The 26,459-nt window shown below is 39.3% G+C and overlaps 1 protein-coding gene across 1 annotated transcript; it reads left to right on the forward strand.

Moving 5' to 3' along the window:
* The first annotated feature begins 407 nt into the window (after positions 1-407).
* SDHC (succinate dehydrogenase complex, subunit C, integral membrane protein, 15kDa) lies at positions 408-26,459 on the forward strand. Its single transcript, XM_004688409.2, has 6 exons — positions 408-445; positions 5,344-5,400; positions 6,922-7,023; positions 15,379-15,440; positions 23,723-23,886; positions 25,797-26,459. Exons 1-6 carry the CDS (start codon positions 426-428, stop codon positions 25,899-25,901), a joined length of 510 nt encoding a protein of 169 aa, XP_004688466.1. The 5' UTR covers positions 408-425; the 3' UTR covers positions 25,902-26,459.

The raw sequence follows: 26,459 nt of genomic DNA on the forward strand, positions 1-26,459 counted from the left end.
CACCAAGAAGTGTTTAGTCTGTCAGGAGGAATGAAACTGAACCGAGAAATCCTTGGGGAAGAATTTGCTAGTCAGCTGTTGGGTGTGAAACAAATCAAGTGGACAGGTTGAACAGTTCAGGACGGGAGAAAATCCAGGGTGTTTCACTGGCCAGTAAAATGACATGGTAAAGAAAACTGGGCGCAGAGTCTGAGCCTGCCTCATCTCTGCCAAATCCTTAGCAACCTCAGCTGGAAGAGCGTCGAGGGGGTTGGGGACGGAGTGTGCACGAGGGACAAGGTTCCAGTTTTTGAGCTGAACAGTAACAGCGAAGCGGCGGGAGCCTTTTAAAGGGCCCCGCCGCATCACGTGACAGGATTCGCCCCGCCTCCCCGCGCACCGAGGGCGGGGCGTCTGTATCACTTCCGTCCAGGCCGGAACCCAAGATGGCTGCGCTCTTGTTGAGGTGACTTTAGCCTGGGGCAGGGAGTCGGTACTCGCGGCCCTTGGAAGGCTTGAATTTGCCTTTGATGTCCCGCTGATGGCGTTTCTCCCGTGCCCGGGCAGGGGGAGATCCCGTGGGTACGGGGGCCGCAAGCCTCGGATTCCTAGCGACCCCTCCCCAGCCGCCCCGGGCTGCCTCAGGGGTCGCTTCGGGGTCACTATCCCCTTATCACATTTTCACTCCCTTCGCCAGGGTCGCGCGGCCTCCGTCCGTCCCTTTTACTTTTCTCACCTCTGTAAGTCCTTCCCAGCCTGCTCTCGAGCCAGGCTTCTAGAAAATTAAATATCTCTCTCTTCGAGATCAGCGTACAATTCCATTTTTTTTTTTAGGGGTTGGGTCTTGGGAGAGAGAGCCTGCTCTACTTGGCCATTGCTTCTAACTCCTGCAAACACCAGCTGCTGGCATTGCCAGGTTCCTAACGGCATACAGGCAGGCTGCGGGATACCCTGACCCCTTCCCGATTGGCGATTATCTGTAGCGCCATAGGTGTCGCTCTGCTGGCCCAGCCCTGGGAATTCAGTTTGGGTTTATCTTTTTTATTTATGTGGCGTGGTGACCCATTTTTTTCTCTACAGTCACTATCCAGAGAATATCCTAGATTTTCTTCCATTCTGGACTGACCACTAACTAACTAGGCCTTGATCTGTACTCAGAGCCATTCTAACTGGAGTGACTTTGATAGTCCTGGTACAGATCCCAACATAGTTTCCTGCCAGCCCTATTTTTGGAAACTATTTGTTATGGAAAGTTAGCTTTAATACTGTTAAGATTTCTGTCCCTGATTTCTCCAAATGTCTTCTCATTTTTCTTTCCACTTCACTCGCTTAGTATAAAAATAGAGAGACTTTATTTAGTTATTCTCTGTGACAAAATTCCTCTTGGAATTGAGATCAGGGATGTGTTATCTTAATCCTTCATGTTTCTCCCTGCCTTTCATTTCCAGTTGCACCCCTAAGGTTTACGGGTGCAAGCTTGCCTGGTTTACTCCTAATTGAATGCTGGATCCAGTCATAATTGGATGCTTTTGAATTCTTGAATCTACTTTAGTTTAGTAGATGTCAGGGGCTTTTGGTGGGATTAACATTTAGCTTGAAATGATCATATTGGTTCTAAACAGTTAACTCTAGGAGTTTGAGGACAAGTGTTTGGAACCTGAGGATCATTATTAAGTGTGTCCAGATAGTATTTGAGTTCTGTAAGACAGTCTCCACTAGGACTCAATGCCAAGAAAATAGACTTCTTTTTCATTAACGATAATCCAAAGATCTCATGGAAAAGTCACCTGTGTTTTCATTTCTCACAAAAATTTTTTTTTAGAAGGAGAAACAAGAAATAAAAACTTCCCTGTGATTTAAGTTCTAGGTCTAAATTCATCTCACTAGAGGGACTTAGAGTGATTTATAATGTGTTGATTTAATCTCAAAGGAAAATACCTTCTAAGAAACTCTAGGGGTTAGTTTCTAGTACTAGTAGTGTTACTAATTCATTTATTTTGAACAAATCAAGGTCATTGATTTCATGATTGTGGTTTCTTCATTTGTGAATGGAAGTACTTAGTAATAACTTGGGCCACTTAAAAAGAGGGTTGGTTAGACATTTTTAATTCTTGGCTATCAAAGTTATCAGTTACTAGAACTGTACTTGTCATGGCTTTCGAATAGTGCTCTTTATTTTGTTTACTTCCCAAACAGTTTATGGACTACCCAGGAATGACTAGCCAGCTGAGTAACACAAACTCCACTGGCATTCAGTGAAAGAATAATAGTCAAAACAAGATGGAGAACTCTTAAGTGCAACTGGACTTCTTTCTCGATTAATGTTCATGCCTCTGAAGCACAAAGGCATCAAGAGTCAGTAATCTGGACACCTCTAAAATTAAGGTTTAACTGTTAATTCATAACACTGCTTTTTAAAATAAGCCTATTCACTCACAAATTGTTTTTTGGAGCATCTTCTATATATCAGACATTATTACAGGTGCTATAGATGCCAAGTATTCTGGTCCTACCCTTGAGTTCAAAGTCTGGTAGGGGAGATAAGTAAATAAATTATTAAGCAACATAATGTTGATGTGGAGATATGAACAAGTGGTATGGGAGCATGACAGGTGTAGCAAGTAAGGGTAAAGAAATAAAGAAGTTGCTATCTAAGAATTGTTGGGTTTTGAAGAGTGGTTATTTTATTTTGCATAAAAGAATGAGTGTAGGCCAGAGGTGTGGAAGTGGGAGGGGGGATAAAAGGGGATGGGCGAGCATTCACCAGAGAGTAGAGTACAGAACAGGTAGGTTTACTGAAATGACACTAATAAGCAAACAGTGGGTAAGACAGGTGTGGGTAATGCCTTATGTGCTTAGTAGTACTAAGCTGCACCATGTGTGTGTTAACGCTCCTTGGCCAGAGATCGAACTCTGGCTATAGCGGTAATAGCACTGAGACCTAACCCTAGGTAGGCCACCAGGGAGGCCCGAAGAGTGAGTTTTCCCCAAAAGTCAAATCTGTTTTCAGGTCAGTATTTTTTTGTCACCATTTGAGGGTATTAAAAAGAATGATGAAATTCTAAAGACCTTGGAGAGAGCAATGAAATATATGGAATATTGCAGTTAAGAGAATGCTTTCTTATACATCATATCATGTAATCCTCCCAACAATCAGTAAGGTGGGAATTATCAATCCCATTTATAAATGAAAAAAGTGAAACTCAGTGTGACTCAATAAAGTTATACAAGGTACACACAGATGTAGAACTCTGTTCTGATTATTTGTTTTGTCCAATTTGCTTTCTACATTACTGTTGCTGCCCCAATCAATAGGCATGTTTCAAAAACGATTTGGGTAATGATTACATTTTTTGGGGAAGACATATTTCACTTAGTGTTTTTGCAAGGGGACAGCACTTACTAGAAATGAAAAGTTCTGGCTTATTAAAAGAAAGGCAGAGTAATTAATATTACTCTAGCTATACATGTGAAGCGCTATTCTTGGGTGAGAAAAGAAATACCTTGCAGAGTTCATGGTTTCACATGAAAGGCCAGTATAGATGTCTACTTTTGTCATATTTCAAATAAGGTTATGGAATTTGTGCAACTAGTTTCTATTAGGGCCTTGTAGAAAGTTTACATTGGTATTTGTCTGGGAAACAATAGCACAAGACAGAGCGCCTTAGATTCCAGCCCACATCTGCAAACTCTTGCTGGGTAGCTGAGTGACTGGACCAGCCTCGTGTGAGGAATGTGTGCCCTGCAACTTCAGAGTCACAATTATTTCAATTGATTTAAAAAGATTTGTTCCCACTTCTTTCTGGGAGCCTTGGATACACAATGTCTGTATTCACCTCTTGCTCCCAAAGCTGCAAAGAGAAGAGCTGAAGGAAGTATCGACCTGACTATTTTTCTTCAAATAGTGGGCCCTTCTAGCATACTCTGGTGTAAAGCATATGGTTCTTGATGTGGTTGTGTGTCTCATCAGTGAAGAAGAGACATCACGAGTTGACATCTTAGATCCTGTAGTGTCTTGTACACAGTGAATACTCAGTAAACTTCTGTGGAATCAATGTTTTCAGTTTTTAGTCCGCAAGATTTCTTATGTACTTTTGGCAAGATTTGATATATTGACTATATAGAGAGTAAAGGGTTATAAAGTGGCCTTGCGTTTTTCATAATATGGTGTAAATTCTGGGTAAGTTAAATCTCTTTAGGTAGAATGTTTGGGAACATCTTAGTTTGAGACTTGAAAAGCAATTCAGGTACTGATGTATACATTAATAGGGAACTTCTGTATCCTCTTCAAGTACCTTTTCATGTGGGTGGTGAAGAAATCTTCACAGAGTCCTGAGTTTTTGTGTTGTTACACAAAGTCCTAAGACTTTGACTTGATGTTTATCTGGGTTGTCTGGACCTCACTGGTAGTTCCCAAAATAATAGCTCAAGTTAATACTTGAGACCCTACCACCACAAACCCTTGTTCTTCAGCCTTTTTTATTTAACATGAGCTATATGTAGTTCAACTACCTATTTGATGTTACCTATAGTATATTCTAGTTTTTGGTTTACCTCTGTCTTAATCATCTTTTTTTAAGATTTTATTTATTTATGCATACAGAAATGGGGTGGAAGGGTGGCGAGAAGATACATCAGAAACAGAGTAGGGAGCAGAACAGGCAGATCAATAAAGTACTTTGCTGAGGGGAGCAGTGGGCCAGATGGGAGAGGTCTGCTGTGCCATATGGGTCACCTCTGAGGCAGGGGTTAAACTCACACTGAAGCAGCCACTGCTTGGCTTAGCTTCGAAGTGCAGCTATCCAACCTGCTGGACCACCAGGGAGGGCCTTAACCATCATTTTTAAGGTCTAGCATTAAAAACACTCTATATATCCCTGCTGAACATTAATAATGACCTTGTATTATTTGTGTTCAGTTAAAAATATCTTGCATTGGCCCTCCCTGGTGGCGCAGCGGGTTAAAGCACAGCACTGAGAATCTAAAGCCGCTTCCCCATGAGTTCGATTCCCGCCTGCCCAGGAGGTGACCACATGGCGTGGCAGACCTCTCCTGACCCGCCCACTGCTCCCCTCAGCAGTGTACTTCGTCGATCTGCCTGTTCTGTTCCCCACTCTGTCTCTGGTGAAGCCTCTCTCCGCCCCTGAGCCTCTGGCCTGTACCCCAGTTCTGTATGCACGAATAAATAAATCTTTAAAAAAATACCTTGCATTTTTAGGGAATATTTCTGATATTCTCAAGCTATTTAAGTAATCTCAGGGATACTGACACTGTCATTGTTTAAAGCAGCACAAAAGTAGAGAAATTTACATACTGAAATTGACCTCTAAGCATGTATTGACTCTTGATTCTCCTACCTTGCAGACATGTTGGCCGTCGTTGCCTCCATGCCCATCTTGGTCCTCAGCTCTGCATCAGAAAGTAAGTTTGAAAGTTTGCAAAGATTATTAGCTTTTTTCCCCCTCAGGGAAAAGCAGTAGGTGGTTGACTTCAATTTTGGGGGTATGGATAAAAGGCAGTTGTAGACATGTCACTGAAAATTTAGTGATTGTGGTCATTATTTTTCTTTTCTTGCAGTAGAAAGATATTTCTTTAGCTTTAATTTCATTGATTTGTTCCATTTCTGGATTCCTTCCTTGATAGCTAATTTCTGATTCTCTTCTTTCTGTTTAGTCTTTCTCCTTTTAATTTTGTTTCTTTAACCCTTAATTTGGGGTAGCTCCCAGGACTTAGTCTTTAAAAATATTTCTTCTTGCTATATTCATTACTACTCTGTTGATTTCAACAATTCCACCCCCCAACCTTACCTCTCTAACTTTAGTTTTGGAAACATTTTATGCTTTCAGAAAAGTTGGAGGAATACTGCCATGAAGTTCTGTATACTTTTCACCTAGATTCATTAGTTGTAACATTTTGATATGTTACTATCACTCTGTATTTAGGTTGTGCCATGTGAAGTTGTTTTTGTAGGTCAAACTTGGTCCAAAATTGACTATTTAGTGTGTTTTATGCTAATATTTATTGTTACTGTTTTTTCTGAATTCTTCCAGATTAAGTTTCAAATAGCATACTTCTAAATACTTATAAAACAAGAACATTATCTTATATAATACTTCATGACTATGCGAACACAGTTATCAAACTCAGGAAATTTAAAACTATGTTCTGTTATGTCTTAGTAGAATGTATCTCAAGTTGGGTTTGTTTACTTCTTAATGATTAAATTCAGGTTTTGCATTTTTTGCACTAGTAATACATAAGTAATATTAAATACTGCTACATGTTATCAGGGAGCATAGGATGCCAAGTGTTTTATTATCAGTGATTTTCATGTTGATCATTAGAAAAAGGAAATGTATTATGCTAGTTTTTCTCATACTGTTTTTTCCTTTTATAATTAAAAGTAAGTGATGGGGAGATATTTTCTGAAGAGAAATGCAGTCTTGTTAATAGTGATTCAAACTAGATAACATGTTGAATGTAGCTGTTTAACAACTAGTTTCAAACTAGCCCAGTGGCAAAGGATACTGAGAAGCTATTGAGAGGAGTTGAATAGTTCTTGATATTTGAGAACCTGAGAGGAGTCTTGAAGAGCAGGTGGTAATACATGCAGTAGCACTGTGGCCTGGGAAGAGGGCAGGCCACTTATATGGATGGTTTGAAATAGTGCACTTTCCCTGTTGTCCAACAAAAAAGAAATTGAGCTTCTGCTGCTGGTGTGTGTTCAGGGGATTAGAAAGAAGAGTTTTTTTCTGATAGGACCACATTAGGAAGTTGGGGTTATTAATACTGAGTCACACTGATGTAAAGATAAAGTTAATGTATTTCTTCTTACAGTGAGTTCATCCAGCCTAGTTTGCCTTTTTAAAAAGACATTTTGTTATATTAAAATTTTAAACCAAGTTTACTCAAAAAACTTTAAACCTTCTGATTTTTTTTTAGTACTGTTCCTTTGGGAACATCAGCCAAAGAAGAGATGGAGAGGTTCTGGAATAAGAACACTAGTTCAAACCGTCCTTTATCTCCCCACATCACTATCTACAGGTAAGAGCTCTCAAGACAGGACATCTAGAAGTAATGAGTGAAAGTTCTGGGGATGGGCATATACCCTACCTGAGAATTCCCTCAGGGTGTTTTTTTTTTTTTGGTTAATAAGAACATGATAAAAATCTCTTCTGAATGTAGAAGGGTAGTCTCTCTTATAAGACTACCAACTAGGAAATTCTGGTAAATTGAAATGTATTTCTTACTAATTAAAAAAAAACTTTTGTGGCAGTTCCCATTTACATAAAAATTGCAGATATAGTGTTCTATCTGCTTTTTATGCAGATTCCAAACTTAATAATGGTTTAAGAACCGGTTGCAGAAATAATAATGCTCCATTATTCCTGAGTGAGTTTTTCTGTTACTGTTGTAACAAATTACAACAAACTTTGTGACTTAAAACAACATGTTTATTATCCTACAGATATTAGGTGTTAAGTTGTTGGAAGATCTGCCTTTCCTTCTGCAAGCTCTAGGGGGGGAATCTATTTTCTTGCCTTTGCCAGCTTCTAGAAACTGTTCTATATTCTTTGGTTTGTAGCCTCATTTTGCTCCATCCATAACCAGCAATGATGGGTCAAAGTTGTCCCATCATTTTGACCATACCTATATCTACATCGTCACATTTCTTGCTCCTTCTGCCTGCCTTTTCTGCTTTTAAGTAACCTTGTGATTACATTAGCACACTGGTATAATACAGGATAATCTCCATATTGTGAGGTCACTTATGTAGCCTCCTTTCCCATAGAAGGTAAAATACAGATTTAGGGGACTAGAATCTGAACATTTTCAGGGGAGGTCATTATTCTGCTTATCGTTCCTTCATACTTGAATTTGTGTGTTTCTTAACTTCAACTGGGCAACTGTACCCTTTCCATGATACAGTCATCATAATGAGAAAATTAACATTTCATCCACTATTTAGATCTTCAGATACTATTACAATTTTGCCATTTGCCTTATTAATGTCTATTACAGGTCCAAGATCCTGCTCAGGATCATATATGACATTTGGTGGTTATTTCTTTCATCTCTTCTTTCAGTATGGGACAGTTTTTTTTAGCCTTTCCTTATTTATACTTTGACCTTTTTAGCCTGCTCCTCAGTTTGGGTTTGTCTGATAATTCCCTATGGTTTATGCATTTCTGTCAGAAATACCCTGGAGGTGATGCCTTCTCAGAGCATCCTCTCGGGGGCAGGCACATGATGGTCATTTATCCCATTATTGATGATGTCAAATTTGAATCACTGGTTAAGGTATGTTTGCTCGGTTTCTGCACTATAGAGTTTATGAATAAAGATGTGCTAATTAATGTGTATTTTGTGGGGAAACACACTTTGAAACTCTAAATATTCTCTTATTAAAGTTAGCTACCAATATTTATTGATGGTACTTATCTCTATCAGTTATTACTATGATGATTTCCATGTCATGGTTTTTCTAATTGTACCATACCTTCTAGACTTGTATGTTACTAGTGAATAAAGCTTGCTTCCCTTATCAGTTTAAAGTGATAAAGGACTCCTAAAAATAACTTATTTCCCTTTACTCTATGATATCAACTAAAGGAAAACCACTATCTTTTTCTCTCTATTCTCAATATTTCTATTTCAATATACGAGACCTATAGGTGTTTTCCCCATACAAATATTTTCCATCTTCTGGACACCATCTGGGTGTTCTACAATTCAATTCTTATACCAGCTACCTGAAGTTAGCATACACCCACAGGTAAGATGTTTAGTCCCTAAATGTTAATTAGTCAATTAGTCCCAGACTGCCCCCCACTTCAGATGCCAATTGCAAGCCCCAGGTTGCGACCTGTACTCTGACTGACTAGGTATAAATCAGGTTTCCAAGACCCCTTCCTTAACTTTGGATATTTGCTAGAACTTGGAAGCATTTACTTATATTTATTAGTTTGTTATAAAGAATGTTACAAATGTACAGATGAAAAAGATACCTAAAAAAAAAGAGTACCTCTGTATCTGGAAGGGTTCTGGCACAGGAGCCTCTGTCCCTGTGAAGTTGGGATGTGCCATCATCCTGACATGTGGATGTAGTCATCAACCTGGGGGCTCTCTAAACCCCATACTTTGGGATTTTTTTGAAAGTTTCTTCAAGTAGGTATGATCAGTTATCAACTTAATCTTTAAGGGATGAGGCTAAAAGTTCTAAATTTCTAATCATGGCTTGGACCTGCTTCCATCCAGCAACCTGTTACAAGCTATCTCATTAGAAAGAAGGACACTTGGCCCTCCCTGGTGGCTCAGTGGGGTAAAGCTCAGCACTGCAGTGGAGCCACAGTTGCTTCAGCATGAGTTTGATCCCCAGCCCTGGAGGTGACCCACATGGCGTGGCAGACCTCTCCTGCTTAGCCCACTGCTCCCCTCAGCAGTGTACTTCCTTAGTCTGCCTGTCCTGCTCCCCACTCTGTCTCTGGTGAATCCTCTCACCAGCCCTGCGCCTCTGGCCTGTACCTCAGTTCTGTATGCACAAATAAATTAATCTTTAAAAGAAAGAAAGAAAGAAAGAAGCACACTTAACCACCCAGGAAATTCCTATTATCTTTAGGAGTTCTGTATCAGGAACCTAGGTCAAAGATCAAATTCCAGAACAAAGAATTCTCCTAGCACTCCCATCACTCAAGAGATAATAAGGATTTTAGAAGCTCTGTGTCAGGAACTGGGAACAAAGGCCAATATATATGTTCCTGTTTTACCTAAAGTTTACACTTTGTTACTCATTGATTTTGGTGTCCAAATTGTCTCAAGATGTGGCCAGTAAGAATTCTTCAAGATGGTTCCTGGGAAATCAAGATCCTGTGTTAGATGTGCTCATTGCTACCAGGATGTCACGTTCTCATTGCTTCTAGGACCTTTGAATAGATAAAGCTAAGATTTATATGTATGCATGCACACTTAACACATGTACACATTTATGTATATGACTATATATATCATATACATAGATCTGTATCTCCTGTCCTCAGAAGTAGCACTGATGACTTAACGTTATGTTGATTTCTTCTAAGAAAACCTCTGCAAATCTGCTTTCTAGCTAACCCAGCAAAGCATCTTGAGTTCTGCTCCCCTCTTCAGTTGGTTTCCTGCCAGGGAGGCTGGCCATTTTTTAACCACCTCCACAAATACCAGAACCCTTCAGATTTTTTCTAAGCCAGATTCCAGAAATAATTCTAGAAATTGGACATTCTGCTAAAACAGAAGGAGACTAGTAAGATCTTAATCCTTGCTACTTTAGGGCAAAAAAAAATTTTTTTTTTTTTTAATTTAAAGATAGAGAACTTGGGGGAGGGTTATAAATGATGAACTTCTGAAATTATTCTGAATCTATATAAAAACCTTAACCTTTTTTCCAATGGTCATATAATGAATGGTAGTAAGCTGGTGAGGTGAGTCTTTCACACCCTGTTCTCTCTCTCAGTTTATGAAACTCTAGACAAAATTGTGGGAAGACAAGAAACACCAGGGACTGTGGAACTGTTCCCAAGGAGCTTATATCTTCCATCTACTTACTTGCTCTAGTTCTACCTTGAACCATTTTAAGTAGATCTAAGACCACTCTTTTGACAACCTTTCATTGATTTTATATATGTTTTTATGTGATTATTAGCCATTTGTATATCTTATTTAGACTTCTGCTCATTTTTAATTGCATTCTCTTTTAAGTTTTTTAATTGTGTTAATAAAATATATGTAACAAAATTTACCTATTTTAACCTTTTTAAAAATTTTTGAAGTAACACTGGTTTATAGAATTACATAGGTTTCAGGTATATAGCCTTTTAAATCAACATCTGTATAAGTACCTTATATTTTCCACCAGAATTTTAACCAGTTTTAAGTGTCCAGTACAATAGCATTAAATATATTCACATTGTTATGTAACTATTATCTCCAGAATCCTTTCATTTTCTCAAACGAAAACTCTGTATTCATTAAACAATAAATCTTACTTCTTTTTGTTCTGATCCCCTGCTCTGCCCTTCCAGCAACTTTTCACTTATATTACATTGTTAGCAACTTTCAGGCTCTATAAATTGATTATTCTAGGTACCTTATAAAGTGGAACCATGCCATGTTCTTCCTTTTAAAAAATTAGTTTATTCCTTAATATCATTCCTTATACATATCCTTTGACTCCCTCCCACACCCTTTTTGATAAGTTTTAGTTTTCCATATAGAGAGTTAACTTTGTTCCTGCTGTAAACAAGGTGTCAATGTCTTGGCTGACCAATTCAAGGAAGTTCACTTAGCCTAGTTTAATGAAACCTATATCCTTCTCAAACTGATACAAACACTGGCAGTACATATTAAAGCCTTATTTCCAGATCATACCATGCTAGTTTGAGCAGGTATGGCAAGAGTGAAAATCCTAGCCAGATTTTGTCTGAAGGCTCTAGTAAAATTGCTGGTCACCCTTCTTGTTTTCTTAAAAACAGTGGTGCAAAAGCTCCCCCTCGCTCTTAACCACTGAAGTCTCACTTCCTTTATTCCTGTCCACTGATTTTTGTAAGTATTTTACTTTGTCAAATCATCTGCTGTATTAATGTCCTATATTTGTCTTTGTAGTTCTGATTTGCTTTACTATACATAATTCCCCTCTAGTTCCTTTCATTTTACCATAAATGGCAACATTTTACCTTTCCTTATGGCTGAATAGTGTTCCATCGTGTGGCTATACTACCTCTTCTTGATCTAATTCTCTATCAGTACACTTAGGTGATTTCCATGTTCTAGTTAGTATAAATAATGCTTCAGTAAATATTGTAGAGTAAGTAATTTTCGAGGTGATTTCATGTTATGCCCAAGATGCTATCTTTTCCCACATTGCTAAGTCATGTGTTATTTCCATTGTTTGTTTTTTTTTTTAAGGTAAATCCACATCACTTTCCAAAAGGCCTATTCTGGTTTATGTTCTCACCAACAGTGTAATGGGATTTCTATTTCTCCATATCCTCTCCAGACGTACTGGGAGTTGGAGGCTTTGTGCCATTCTCACAGATATGCAATGATAGCTCCTTATTAAAAGGTGTTTTTGTTTGTTTTTTGGCAGCTCTGCTCTACCTGTGACTATGCAGGTGCCTATATTTTTTTTTCTCCTTTTCCTTATAACATGTCCTTTAAAAATTAATAAATAAATAAAAGGATTTTTACCTGCATCTCCCTTATTAAAAGCAATGAACACTTCCATGTGTCTGTTGGTCTTCTGGATAACTTCTTTGGTGAATTGTCTGTTTATATCTGTTGCCAATTTATTAATTGGATTGTTAGGGTATTGTTTTTCTTTTTGTTTTTACATATGTTGGATTGTTGGATATTAACCCACCCCTTTTCAGTTGTATGTGAATATTTTTCCCATTCAGTATGAATTCTTTTAATCTACTTACATTTTCTTTTTCTTTTTCTTTTTTTTTTTAAGATTTATTTATTTATGCTTACAGAACTGGGTACAGGCCAGAGGTGTGTTGGGTGAAAAGTTTAACTAGAGATAGAGTGGGGAGAAGAACAGGCAAATCTACTGAAATACACTGCTGAGGGGAGCAGCGGGCCCGTTAGGAGAGGTCTGCCATGCCATGTGGATCAGCTCCCTGGCTGGGGATCGAACTCATGCTGCAGTGGCTTTGAAGAGCTTCATAATACGGTGCTTCAACCCATTGTGCCACTAGGGAGAGCCCTACTTATATTTTTCTTTTACTGTAAATAACTTTAATCTGAGATAATCTCAATTACTTATTTTTGTTTTTATTTCCTTGTTACAGGGGTTTGAATCTCCAAAAACATCTTTATCATTGATGTCATGAAATGTATTACCAATTTTTCCTATATATTTTATTGTTATAGGTCTTATGTCTAGAATTCATTTTTGTACAGGCAGAGAACTTTAGTCTTACATTTGGCCATCCATCACAATTTATTAAAAACTTTTCCCCTATTGCATGATCATGGCTCCTTTATCATTAATTAAATTTTGATCTATGCATGGATTTGTTTCTGGACTTTCAGTTCTGCTCCAATGACCCACATGTCTATTTTTATTCTAGTACCATATTGTTTTAATTTGTTTTATAGTATAAAGTCAGATAACATATATCCTATGTCTTTAGGTTTTCCTTGATCAACATTCTAACAAAGTGAAAAATGTTCATATCAGTAAGATATTTGTTGATTGCTTAGTGTATTTGGTATGCTTTTAGAAAAACAGGAGAAATTACAGAAATAAGATAGGATGAAGTTAAAAAGGGTCATTATTTCCTGAAAAAAATGTTCCAAGGGAAATCATACTGGTTCTTGGTGATCACCTGTTCAGTAAGTAAATGAAGACAGCTTTGATTTTTGGTACTAAACTCTTAACCTGATGTTCAAACAGGGTCCATCTTGTCTCTGCTTCATGATATCTGGGATCTCAGCTAGAAACACAAAGCCTGGGGATGAATTTATCTGAAGATCCATATACTCACAATTTTGGTTGATTCTGACTGTTGGAGGGGCCCTTCTTCTCTACTCCGGTCTTTCACAGGACTTGTCTACGTAGGCTACTTTAGCTTCCAAGTAGCAGAGGGGAGGGGAAAAAGGTGGAGAAAAGTGAGTTGGAAGTCACTTCTGCTGCTTTCTGTTTCCGTTGTGAGATTCTGCCTGTACCTAAGAGACTAAATTGCTTACTTGATGAGAAGTGACAAGATTCTGGAAGACCATGTGGAAATAACATTGTGGTTACTTGGAAAATAAAGTCTCCCTTACCTACCCAATACTACTCTGATTCAGCTATAGTTTTAATCATTTCTGAAAATTAGGATAATATTTATACATACATATTTCATCTGTTTGCTCTTTCATTTGTGCGATTTAATAATATCTGATTAGGATCCCTAACTACATTTGGAATATTAACCAGTGTCGTAACAATTTCCCCACCTTTTTATGATTTCAGATCTCTCAAATCAATATTTGTTCTTTTTCAGTCTGATAATCTTCTCTTTGACAAACAAAATGGTTGAGCAATCTGTGTTACTCTCTGTCATCTATTAACATAAAATTATCCATCCCAGTTAGGAAACTTTCTTTTCCCTGCATATAATTTTAAAAGCCTCTTTTTGTTGTCCTTAACATTTTTGCAAGCCTCAGCTCATTCTGGGTTTTAGTCTTGATTCTTAACCAAATTACACTATTGTTCTCTGTCTTTGGTTTTGCAACTCTTCTGCTTTTTATACTTACTTTGTTATATCTGAGTTAGTAGTGACTAGCCAGTACTTTTTGGTTCTTTAGATATTATACCTTTCTTACTCTGATGATTTTTTTATTACATAGTTAGAATTTCTTTTTGAGAACTTTACAGCTTACTTTTGTTGCTTCCTTTTAGAATGTTTAACATGTGGCCTGACTATGTTTAGCATTCCTTACCTAAGCTGACTTTCTAGGACAAAGGTTAACCTTCTCTAGCTCATATTCTTTCCATTTCACATTTCCTTCTTGATCATGAAAACTAGTTCCAGAATATAGCAATATTAGTTGTCCTGTAGAAATTCTCTGGCAAACTGACAATACAGACTGTGGCTTTAAAAAGGGTTTGATCAGGGGCCCTCCCTGGTGGCCCAGAAGGTTAAAGTACAGCACTATGAAGCTGTCTGCAGCCACCGCAGCACGAGTTTGATCCCCAGCCAGGGAGGTGACCCAAATGGCACAACAGACCTCTCCTGTTTTGCCCTCTGCTCCCCTCATGAGTGTGTATAAGTCAGTCTGCCTATTCTGTTCCCACTGTGTCTCTGGTGAATCCTCTCACTCCCCATACCTCTGGCTATACCCCCAGTTCTTGTATGCCTAAGTAAATCTTAGAAAAAAAAATTGGCAGAGGGTCACTTGGGTATGCTCAGTTAGATATTTTTTGGCATATAAGAGCATTTAAGAATAACCATATATTACCTGAAATAGTGGGTAGATATAATTCACTTAGATTTTCTTCTATTTTAGTCTTACGACTGGAGAAATGAGGCACAGGAAGTTATATTCTAGTGATTATTTTCTAACTGTGTATAACTTAAATTGGTATTTTTATCCATATTGTTCTTGTGACAACAGCAGTTTGAGTTACAATTGATTCTTCACAACTGTATCTCCTTCATGCAATCTGGCAAAGGGTTGAGAACTTTCCTGAAATAAGTCAGCTTTCTTGCTAGAAAGCTTCCAATTAGAAAGTGAAAACACAGGAATGTGAAAGAACTTTGTTTTTAAATAATGCCTGTTTCTGAAGCAGTATTTTCCCTGTGCCAGGGTGAACTCTGTACTATGGTGTCATCCTTTCCTTTTTTTTAATTGCCTTTGTGTGTTTCCTTGTAGTTGGTCTCTCCCTATGGCCATGTCTATCTGCCATCGTGGTACCGGTGTTGCCTTGAGTGCAGGTATGTATGTGTGTTTTTATGTGTATGTACCCATGTACATAGGCATTCCCGCCGCCCACACACACACACATCTTTGAAGATTTATGCTCTTGGCATTCATTGCCTCCTTTGCAATTTAGCAACATGGTTTAGAAAAAATGTCCAGTCCAGTTAAGCTTAATGTTCATTCATTCCTTTAACAGTTAATTATGAATTCTCACTATGCCTTAGTTCTTTTGTTAGCCAATTTTTAAATCCTCCTGACCATGTCATCCTGGTGTTATATTTATTGAAATCACAGTGAGCAGACTAGAAATAGAATAGAAATGGACAGGATGGCTGCCTGTTGACCAAACACAGTCCAAGATTAAACATCAACCTTACTCTTCCAGAAACTTAGTTTTAGCACCCATTCTTTGTTACCTAAAACTGACAAAGAGACTTAACTTACTAAACTCACACAATCTTGGTTTACAAACCAGTGTCTATTTATCTAAAATGAAATGCAAATGCAGAGTTAATGTGTGTCTCATGTATTCTTTCCAGGTAGTACATTAATCACAGGAAGGAAGTACAGATTATAGTCAGGTTTCTGGGATTTGATGCCTCTTTCCACAATAGGGATGTAATTTACAAGAGGGTCAGCTATATTTAAAATTTTTCTCTGTCTAGAGCTGGAGACAAATATACTTTTGTTTTTTGTAATATCATTCAAGGCCTCTCTGGCTTCTCTCAACTTTTTACGAAGTGGACATTAGCAGGACTGGTGGCTCTGCTGTAGGGTGAGTCTATATTTAGAGAGCTGCTGCTGAGGCAGTTGCAGAAATTATTTAAAGCTTAGTCTCTACTATTCAAAATCAGATTAGTTTTGCTCATTGTAAAGTAAGGATACACAAAGTCCTATGAGGCATCCAGTGCATCCTACCTATAGTTGGTAAAGGATGATGAAATTCAGGTATAAGAGTGATAGGTGTTGCCTGGGAATTGTATATTTCCTGATTTTTAACCTTCTAATTTTTAATTTGGTGCCTTCTGCTTAGTTTGGTTGATCACTGGAAGAAAAGTAGTTTGTTTATTAAGCTGTAGCTTCCCTTATTACCTAAATGTCTTTATCACCACTAAATGAAAAAAAGGATGTTAACCTTATATAGACTGTAACAATATAAAAAAGGCTAAATATAGCTAAAATTGAATATATATTTTTTCAAAACTGTACTGAATAATTGTTATCTTTATTCTTTGTATTCATTACATGTATCCTATTTTTTCTAAAACTCCCTCATTCCAGGATAGAATATAGTATCTGTTTTCCTCAAAATGCTGCAGTTCCCTCCTTCAAAACTAGTAGTGAAAGATTTTTGCTAGATGGGTGACTAAGGCAACTTAGTTAACTCTTTAAACCTCAATTTATTCCTTAAAACAGGCATATTAATAATGCCTATTCCAGAATTGATGGGATTTCAAGAAACTATGAATGTTGAATTATAGAAACAAGGTGATTTTCATAGCAACAGTCTCTTAGAAGGTGATGGATCATGGGCCATATGCCAAGAATTGGATTGCTTGGCCTGCAGTGAAGTCAGTCCTAGCAACTGTATTTTTGTATTCCGTGGCCCTCCTCCATTCTTTTTACATAATAGCAGGAAAAATGAAAACATTTAAAAAATTATTTGAATCATGTTACACTGAACAATCTTAATGTCTTTGCACTTAGATGAAGGTTCAGCTTTCCACCATGACCCAAAATGCCCTGCCCAGTCCTGCCATTCCCTTCCCTGACTTACTCTACTTTAGCCACACTGGTCTTTGAATTCCTCAGAACGTGGAAAACTCTCACCCCAGAGCTATGTGTGTTTTGTACACTTGCCTGAAATGTTCAACCCTACTCTTGCTACATTTCCATGGCTAATTCCTTCTTATCCCTTACATATCATCAAAACTGTCAGCTCAAAAACTTCTTTGCTTACCATTATATCTTAAATGGTAACTCCCATCTCTAGTTTTAATTTCCTGTTTTACAGCATTATTCCTTATAATTATTACTGCATTGATAATTTATTTTATAGTTTTTATTACATAATTTATTTTGTTTACATAATTTTTATAATTATGTCCTTATTAGTCAACTGCAGAGAGTGGTGATTGCGTCTCTCTTAGTACATCTCTTTTAGCACTCAGGTGCTTAATAAATCTTCAGTTACTAAATGAGCACACACTATGTAAGTCACAGTGATCATTTCAGAATTAATTTACTGTACATTAGAAGATGGGTCCTGATAATGCATAGTTCTACCCTCAAAGGTAGATGAGGCTAAGGGGTAAGACATATATTTATAATGCACTGTGAGATCCCAAGAGAGAAACCAAGCTGAAGGAGTTAAGAAACTTGAAAGGAGGGTGACTTTCTGAGGAGTCTATTGGAAGATGGCATTCCAGTAGAGAAACTGCCTTATGCAAAATCATAGAAATTGGAAAACTTCCAATCACTGGATATTGATTACTAGGTCTGATAGTTTGACAGTAGTGTTGCATGGTAAAAGGTAAGGCTGGAAGTGTGCCAGATGATGAAGGACTTTGATAACTATGTTGAACGTGATCCTGTAAACCATGGAAGTCATGAAAGGTTCATGTTCTTGTTTGTTCCAGTAAACTGGAAAAACTACTTAATAAATCTTAATAGGCCCAGACAAATTCACTATAAATATTTACTGAAATGCTAGAGACTTTGTGGTCAGTATATCAATCTAAAAGGCATGTTAAATTAAAATGCATAGTGATAGCAGTTTGACTTTAAAATAGAATGTGTTGAAAAAGAACTTTACAAATAGTACATTGAAAGATGGAAAGTGATGACTAGTAGCTTTGCTTAGTTTCTGTAGGAATCGGAATACTCAAAGACTTTTCAAAGTGGCAGATGGTACAAAAATCTAGATGAAAGTAAGTGAATCCTTTGAGAATTTCAGGAAGCCAAAGTTGCAGTATGAATGAGAGTGGGAAGGGGTAATCAACAAGATGCAACATACAACAATTGAGAGTGAAGTTAGGAAAAGAAAACATGGGTGGCAAACAACAGATTTTTCAGAGGAATGCAGCTATAAATGAATTGTACAAGTAACTTAAATGGTCATAAAAATGGTCCTGAGTAGAAAGTCTTTACAAACAGACCAGATAGGAGAAACATTTTCAGTGAGAGGTTGCCTGACCCACAGGCAGTACTGCTCATGATGAAGTAAGCTGTTTTTCTAGGAAAGCCAAAGAAACTTAGAGATTTATAAAAGTAGCTAACAGAAGTATGAAATGGCCATCCTTTTGTTTTGGGCTTGTAATGAGATAGGACATAGTTCTTGATTCTCAAATGTGATGCATTTTAGCTAGGAAACCTGGTCACAGCAGACTAAGGCAGTGGAGAGAAAGGGAAAAAGAGGGGAGACAGGTGAGAGTTCAGTTGCAACTCTGTCACTAGCTACATCATCATCATTTCCTTTTGTGTTTGTAGGACGGATTATGAAAATTAAATTAGATGTAGTGTATAAAATTCTTGCTATAGGCCTGGCAGTGATTATTCTTTACATTAATAATCAGAATATTTATTTCTATAAACTTCTTAGAAAATGTTTGATCGTTGTAGCTGACAGTCCCATTCTCAGTCTTTCCTTCCTCATAGCTCTTACCTCTTGTTCCTTGTATTCACAAGATGGGTAAACCTGGAAAAATGGATTGTCACAGGAATAGAAATGTCTTCTCAGAAATACTTTTTCCTCTGTGCCTGAATATATTTGCCCCACCCCCACCCCATTACCCAGGCTGCAGGTAATGTTCTGCCCCTCCTTTTACCCCCTCCCCGCGCAATTGGTGTGAGAACACTTCAGATAAAAAGAGCAATTAGATGCTATGAGCCAGAGTTTTGATCATCACTTGGACAGCCCCACCGTGAGTCTTTCAGATGTCACATTTTCATTCACAGTGACATCTGCAGGCTCTTCCTGGGGAAGTGTTCCGAGAGAGCTTACAACAGCTTCTGGAGGTGCAAGTGGGACACTGACAACCCTCAGAGTTCTGTGTGTGGCACTGACCTGCAGTGCAGCAGGCTGAGCTGGTCTGGGCAGCCAAGTAAAAGAACCACTTAATTTTTCTTACGGTTCAGGTGGGACAGCTTCAGTGGCTTTGATTTCTCAATTTAAATTGTTTGGCTGTTAGAGGAGTCTCTATAGGCACTCAGGTTCCAGGAGAAGCTATTTTCTGCTCCCAGTCCACTAGATGGGGAGAGTCTAGGAAATTCATATTTAATTTTTTCTCAAAATTTTTTCCCTTGTAATGAGGAAAGCATTGGCCAAAGTAGCTCAGATTGAATTAATTTATTTGCTGTTCCTTGTTTGAAGATGTGCTAGAATAAGACATAATTTGGTCTTTCCCCCTAGTTCTTTGGCACCCAGCTCCTGCAATCTTTGGGCTCTCTACAGAATGAGAGTACCTTTTGTGTTCTGATAACATGACTGGTCCTAGGAGCCCCCAAATGGGGGTTGGTTTCCAGAAAGACCCGACATGATTAGGGCTGGAACGTGTAGCCCCTACTCCTTCCTCTGCCCTGCCCACTACAGGCCTGAGGAGAAATGAGGGACTGGTGATTGAATTCACCACCAGTAGTCGATGGTTTTATTAATGGCCTAGGTAATGAAATCTCCATAAGAAACCCTAAATTCAGAGTTGAGACAGGTTGTTGTTGGCACCAGTGTGCTGGAAGGGTGGCATGCCCAGAGAGAGCAGGGAGGTCCCATGCACATTTCCCTCTCTGCTTCCCAGTACCTACCAGTAACTCTACCAACTGGCTGCTAGAGTTGTATCCTTTATTAAAAAAAACAGTCAGGGCCCTCCCTGGTGGCACAAGGGTTTAAAGCGCAGCACTATGAAGCTACCTGCAGCCACTGCAGCCCAAGTCTCATCCCCAGCCAGGGAGGTGACACATGGCACAGCAGATCCATCCTGTCTCGCCTGTTGCTCCCCTCAGTAGTGTATTTTGGCCAATTTGCACGGTCTGTCCTCTCACCACCCCCAATCCCCACACCTCTGGCAAGTTCTTGTAATCTTAAAAAAAATAAAAAGACAGTAAATGAGAATAAAGTGTTTCCTGCCTTGTCAGGAAGGGGTCATGGGAACCCTGGTGTATAACTAGCATTTTATAGATAGTATCCAATTCTCAGAAGCCTAAATAGGTACTACTGCAAACACAAAAGGAAGTGATAATGTTGTAGCTAGTTAGTGACAGAGTTGGAACAAAACTCTCATCTGTCTCTACTTCAAAGTGTTACTCTTCTCACTTTCTTTCCACTGCCTCAGTCTGTTGTGACCAGTGTTACTATGTTGCGTTAAGATCAATAACTTACTAAAAAAAAAAAGGCATCAATAACTTACGTCCTATTTTATGACAATCCCAGAACCAAAGAACAGCCATTTCAGCATTCCACTAGTTACTTTATAAATCTAGAAGTCCTTTGATTTTTCTAGAAAGTCAGTTCATGGGCCTCCTGATGGTGTAGGAGGTTGGGTCTCAGCATTATGAAACAATCAGCAGCCAACTCATTGTAGTATGAGTTTGATCCTTGGCCAGGGGAGTGACCCACGTGGTGCAGCAGACCTCTCGTACCTCACCTGCTGCTCCCCTCAGCAGTGTATTTCAGTCAGCCCACCTGGTTGGAATCCTCTCACCCTCCACACCTTTGGCCTGTATCTGAGCTCTTGGGTGCATAAATAAATAAATTTTAGATAGCCCAAAGATAAAAAGCCTGAATATATACACAAAACAGTGGTTATCTGACTGTGGGATTCTAGGGAACTTTTCTAAACCACACATTTCTATTTTCCTCTTCTGAACGGTTTTTATTTATGGAACTTCTGTCACCAAGGGCATGTTTTTCCCACTGCCAAAAAATTCTCAAATTTCTGAACACCATCTGGGTATCCTATAATTCCACTCAGTCTAAACTGCACTATGCAGAGTTAGTGCAGACCCCACAGGTTAAGGGGTCTCTCCGACAAACCTGCCTGCCCCAGACTTCAGGCACAAGTCCCAGGTTGTTATCTGTATTTCTTGACCCAGTAAACACTGAGGACCTGATTTGTGCTGATCACTTTGTATGTGCTGTGGTTGCAAAGGTAAGTCACAGCCCTTGCCCCTAAGAACTTTATAGTCAAGTGGATTTCTCTCCAGTTTCTCTTTTCTCTTCTTGTTCTCCTGAGTTACCTCACCTACACTCCAAACTTCACTGGTCTTCAGATCCTTGTCTTTAAACTGGAATTCATCTAGTGTTAGGCCTTTATCCTGCTATTTATTGAATAACCTCATTTTGATGTTTGTTAGGGCCTTCAAACTCAAATGTACTCTAAATTGAACGTGTCTTACCCCCTCCCAAAATACCAACTTCAGTCCTCCAACAAATCAATATCGAACTAAACTAAAACAGCCTTTACTTCCTTTGTTCCCTTTGGTAGGGTACTATCATAGTCGTAACCCATGCACATTGTCCCCTTGACTTGTTTTGTTTACCCCTGAACCCAAAATGTTACCACCTTCTCTCTCTTTTTAGTTGGCCCTTTTCTCTTCTTCTTATACTACCTTGGGCAAACTATTACTGCTTCATTGATTGGAGACTTGGAATTAACATAGCCTCCAATTCTCACTGTCTGCTTCCATTCTGACTCCTATCCAGTCCACCTTCCTACTGCTGCTAGAGCTGTATCCTTTATTTAAAAAAACGGTCAGGGCCTTCCCTGGTGGCACAAGGGTTTAAAGCGCAGCACTATGAAGCTACCTGCAGCCCAAGTCTCATTTTAAAAGGCATTTCTGCCCGTATCATCCTTCAGCTTAACACTCTAATGGTTCTCCACCTACTAGGGATGGCAACATTTGACCCAAGTAACCTTCTCCTAATAAGACCAGGATGGGTCATTTTTTCCTTTGTATGATTGGGCCTCACCATAACACCGGTCGGCCATTGTTCATTGGCACTGAGATGAATCTGTTATGCTTGGCCTACAGATGGAGTTTAAGCTAGTTTAGCAATAAGAACCCCCCCCCCCCTTTTCTTATTTGTTTATTTTTCTAAGGTTCTTTGTTATGGGACCTTCCTGCTCCTTAATCTTTTCCCTCAAAACTCGGTTTAAGTACACCTCTGAGAAAAGGCTTTTCAGGGCACTCACCCCCTCTGCCCAGATGGATTGATTATTCTCCTTGGTACACATGCACACCTTTATTATGGGGCTAGTGCACTGGAGCATTGTCAGTTCCTGGACTATTAGTGGATTTATCTAGACCTCTCTACTTGACTGCAAGTGGCTCCTTTTTCTTTTTTAAATCATTGTTAGTTTGGGGACAGTATTTGATTTCTCCCCTCAGATATAGTCCCTGTCATTCTCCCACCATTGTAGCACCAGTGATCCATCACCACAGTCCCTGTGCTCTTCCCTCCCATTTTTTTAAAATTAATTTTTATTTTCTTACTTCATTGTTCATTTTTGTACACTAGTTGGCTTCTCCCCTCAGGAGCAGTTCCTGTTGTTCTCCACTACCATCTCACCTACAACCCATCACCATATTCCCTTGTGTTCTTCCTCCCCTGTTTTGATTCCTCTCCTATCTTTCCCTTGCTGTGTGCCTCAGATCTTGCTTGCTTTTTTAAAATAAGATTTATTTTTATTTATGCATACAAGACTGGGGTGTAGGCCAGAGGTGTGGGGTGGGGGATGGGGGTAGGCATGAGAGAATTCACCAGACACAGAGTGGGAGCAGAACAGGTGGATTGACTAAAATACATTGCTGAAGGGAACAGTGAGTGAGACAGGAGAGGTCTGCTGTGCCATGTGAGGCAGCTCCCTGGCTGGGGATCAGATCTGTGCTGGAGATCCAACTCAGTGCTGCAGTGGCTGCAGACATCTTCATAGTGCTGAGATTTAGCTGTTTGTACCACCAGGTAGGCCCTCAATCTATTATTTTTACTTTTTCTTGCTGAAATAGTAACATAGATGCTGCCAGAGGGTGACTTCTGGAGTAGCAGGTGAAGTCTTCATAGTGAGGAATGCTAAAAGGAGCAATAACATTGTAAAATTATGGCAAATTTAAGAGTTTGGGTCTTAAGAGATCTAAGAGCTAAGAGTTAAGGGTCTTAGATCTCAAGAAGCCTTTTACCCACTACAAACATGAACATTAGTTAAAGTCTTTCCTTTTCAAGTGATTTAGAGTTGTATTATGTTCTGGGGCTCTCAGAGAACCCCATTTTATGTTATGACTGATGGGTAGCTTTTCTCCTTAGGGGTCTCTCTTTTTGGCTTGTCGGCCCTGTTGGTCCCTGGGAACTTTGAGTCTCATTTGGAACTTGTGAAATGCCTGTATCTGGGACCAGCGCTGATCCACACAGCCAAGTTTGCACTTGCCTTCCCTCTCATGTATCACACCTGGAATGGGGTCCGACACTTGGTAAGTTCATTGTCACATGTATATTTTCTGGTTGAAGGGAATGGAGATGCTGGGAGGAGTCCCCTTCATTCACTGGCTTTAAATATCTCAAGTGAGTTGTGTGACCTTTGCTAAGGGGGCTGCTTGGATTCTGTTTAACTGTTTCTATTTTGAGCTGTTGGAAAAATGGGACCAACTTTAACAGAGAGTAGGTGCTTAAATCCCAAATTTTAATACTGAGCTTAGGAATCTTGGATGGTTGAGAACTTCCCTATTGCTTCCTACATGACCTTGGGGTCAGCTCAAAGTTGGCATCTCCTTTATATAAAGGAATCAAGCTTTTAATTAAACCTGCCCCAGGTCAGAGTCAGTCCCTCCTGTAGACTTTTAAGACTTCATAGCTTGTGGTCTTTCCTTCCCTACTATGGCTTCCTTTCCCAGAAATATGTTCTTTAAGATTTCCCGTTACTTCTAAACCTGAGTCACCCGTCTAAAGCTTTGGCTGTAGTTTGACCTTTTATAACTTCGCATCAGAGCCTAGTGACAAGCACTTCCTGAATTTCAGTCGGTCCAATATACAGTTTAATAGAATCAGAAAAGTGAGACTAAATGACCTATTCAATTAAGTGTATCTATCAACTGTCCCCTGGGGTGGTATTCAGTTTGATTCAAAATGACTTCACTTCCCCTCGAGGGCATTTCTTTCTATCATTAAGGAATTATTATTCTATAGAACAAAACTCTCTAATGAAAATCAGCTGATCCACTTCCTCTGTTCACATCCTGGTTCAGGCAGGAACTTGCTATATATTTGCTTTTGTCTCAGTATGGCAGGAAGGAAGGGTGAGAAGTCTTACAAAATTTCAGAACCCATTCAAGATTTTTCTGCTGTGGTTCCTTCCTATAATGATAATCTCTTTGTCTGAGAGAAGTGAAGAACCTGGAGGCTTTTTGCAAGCCCTTAAATCTGCTTTCATGTTTTCTTCTTAGAAGCACTGGCTCTGAGTGTGGGACAAGGTTTTATCTATTTTTTATGATAGTGAATTATTCTTGCCTTCAGAACTTTATAGTTGTCTTGCCTAGAGCTGGAAGGGGGAGTGGACGGTGGGATGATGTAGGAGAGGAGAAAGAAAGTGATGGGATCGCTGGCATTCTTGAGAATATCCCCCAATGACCACTACACAATCAGACTTTTTTTTTTTAAACATTGTGCACATATACATAGTTTTTTTGTGGAATCTGCTTTACCCCTAATCTGATCTAGGAAGAAGCTATTTGCAGGATGTCATCTTCTTATCTTGTTTTTTTCCTGGGCTTTTAGTTTTTCTTTGAAGTACTCCGATTTTGATCAGTTTTGCATTCTGAATGTGGACAGATGTGTGTTTAAACAGTCCTATCACAACATCCCTTAGGCACAAGACAGACTAGATCAGTGGCTTTAAAAAAAATTGTGGTTTTGACCCAATAGATACAAAGTAAGTTTAGTGAGTTGCATACAAAAATAAATTTAAATAGAATAGAGAAGTAGAATATAGCAGGCATAGAAATGGTAAATGTTCATTGTTTCATGTCTCATGAAATATCCATACATATGCAGCTAGTCCAGATGTGCTGTAAGCCGCACTGGCTATAATTATATTCTCTGATGTTCACAGGAGGTTGCATTTCTCAGAATGTGTCCCTGTTTTTAAGTGACATGGCAATACGTAGGGGCACTGAAGGATTTTCTGTTGTTGGGATAAGTGGGTGGTGGAGACTGACTGTGGGTGTTAAGGAAAGTAAAGTGTCCATAAGGTAAGAAGTGCTTTTCTCGAGTCACACTGAGAGGTGCTGCCTCTTCCATTAGGTGGAACTCCTTTACCAGAAAGGAGCTGTGAGAGTTGCCAGGGCCATTATTGGTGAAAAAAATATATTTTTTCTTTTTTCTACAGATGTGGGACATGGGAAAAGGCCTGAAGATTCCCCAGCTGTACCAGTCGGGAGTGGCTGTCCTAGTGCTCACTGTGCTGTCCTCCGTGGGGCTGGCAGCCATGTGAAGAGCTGAAGCCGCATCGCCCCATAAATGACACAGCCTAGCTTCCTGATGGTCACTTGCTCCAGCTGGGCCAACGCTCCCTGATTTGTTTAGATTGCTTTGTGCTTGCGGCTGCCCCTAGAGCACAGTAGCTGTAGAGTAGCTTTTGGAACCATAGTAGTAGAAAAGGGTCCAATTTCTTCTGTTTCCAAAGATAAAATAACTGCAAAAGCTCCCTTTTCTTGCCCCCAGCTTTCAGCCTGCTCTGGTCTAGGAACCCTAATCCTCTCTCCATATTCAGCCTTAATTTGTGCTGAGGGTCAGCTTTTGGCTCTTTCTTCATGAGACAGTAGAAACAATGCCAGCTCTGTGGCCTGGCTGGGCCTGGAAGCAAGGTTTTGGGTGCCTCTGCCTGTGGGCTGCTGGCTTAAAGGACAGTTCTGTTCAGTGGTCAGAGCCTAGGGTCTTCAGCGCCCACACAGTGTGACTAAAAGGGGAGGGTGGGGGTGGTGGTGGGGAGATAGCCTGCTCCAGAGAGAGAAGTGAAAGGCTGAGTTGGTTCTTGGAGCAGGTGATTTGG

Source organism: Condylura cristata, unplaced genomic scaffold (assembly GCF_000260355.1).
Source record: "Condylura cristata isolate star-nosed mole 26May11 unplaced genomic scaffold, ConCri1.0 scaffold00024, whole genome shotgun sequence".
NCBI lineage: Eukaryota > Metazoa > Chordata > Mammalia > Eulipotyphla > Talpidae > Condylura > Condylura cristata.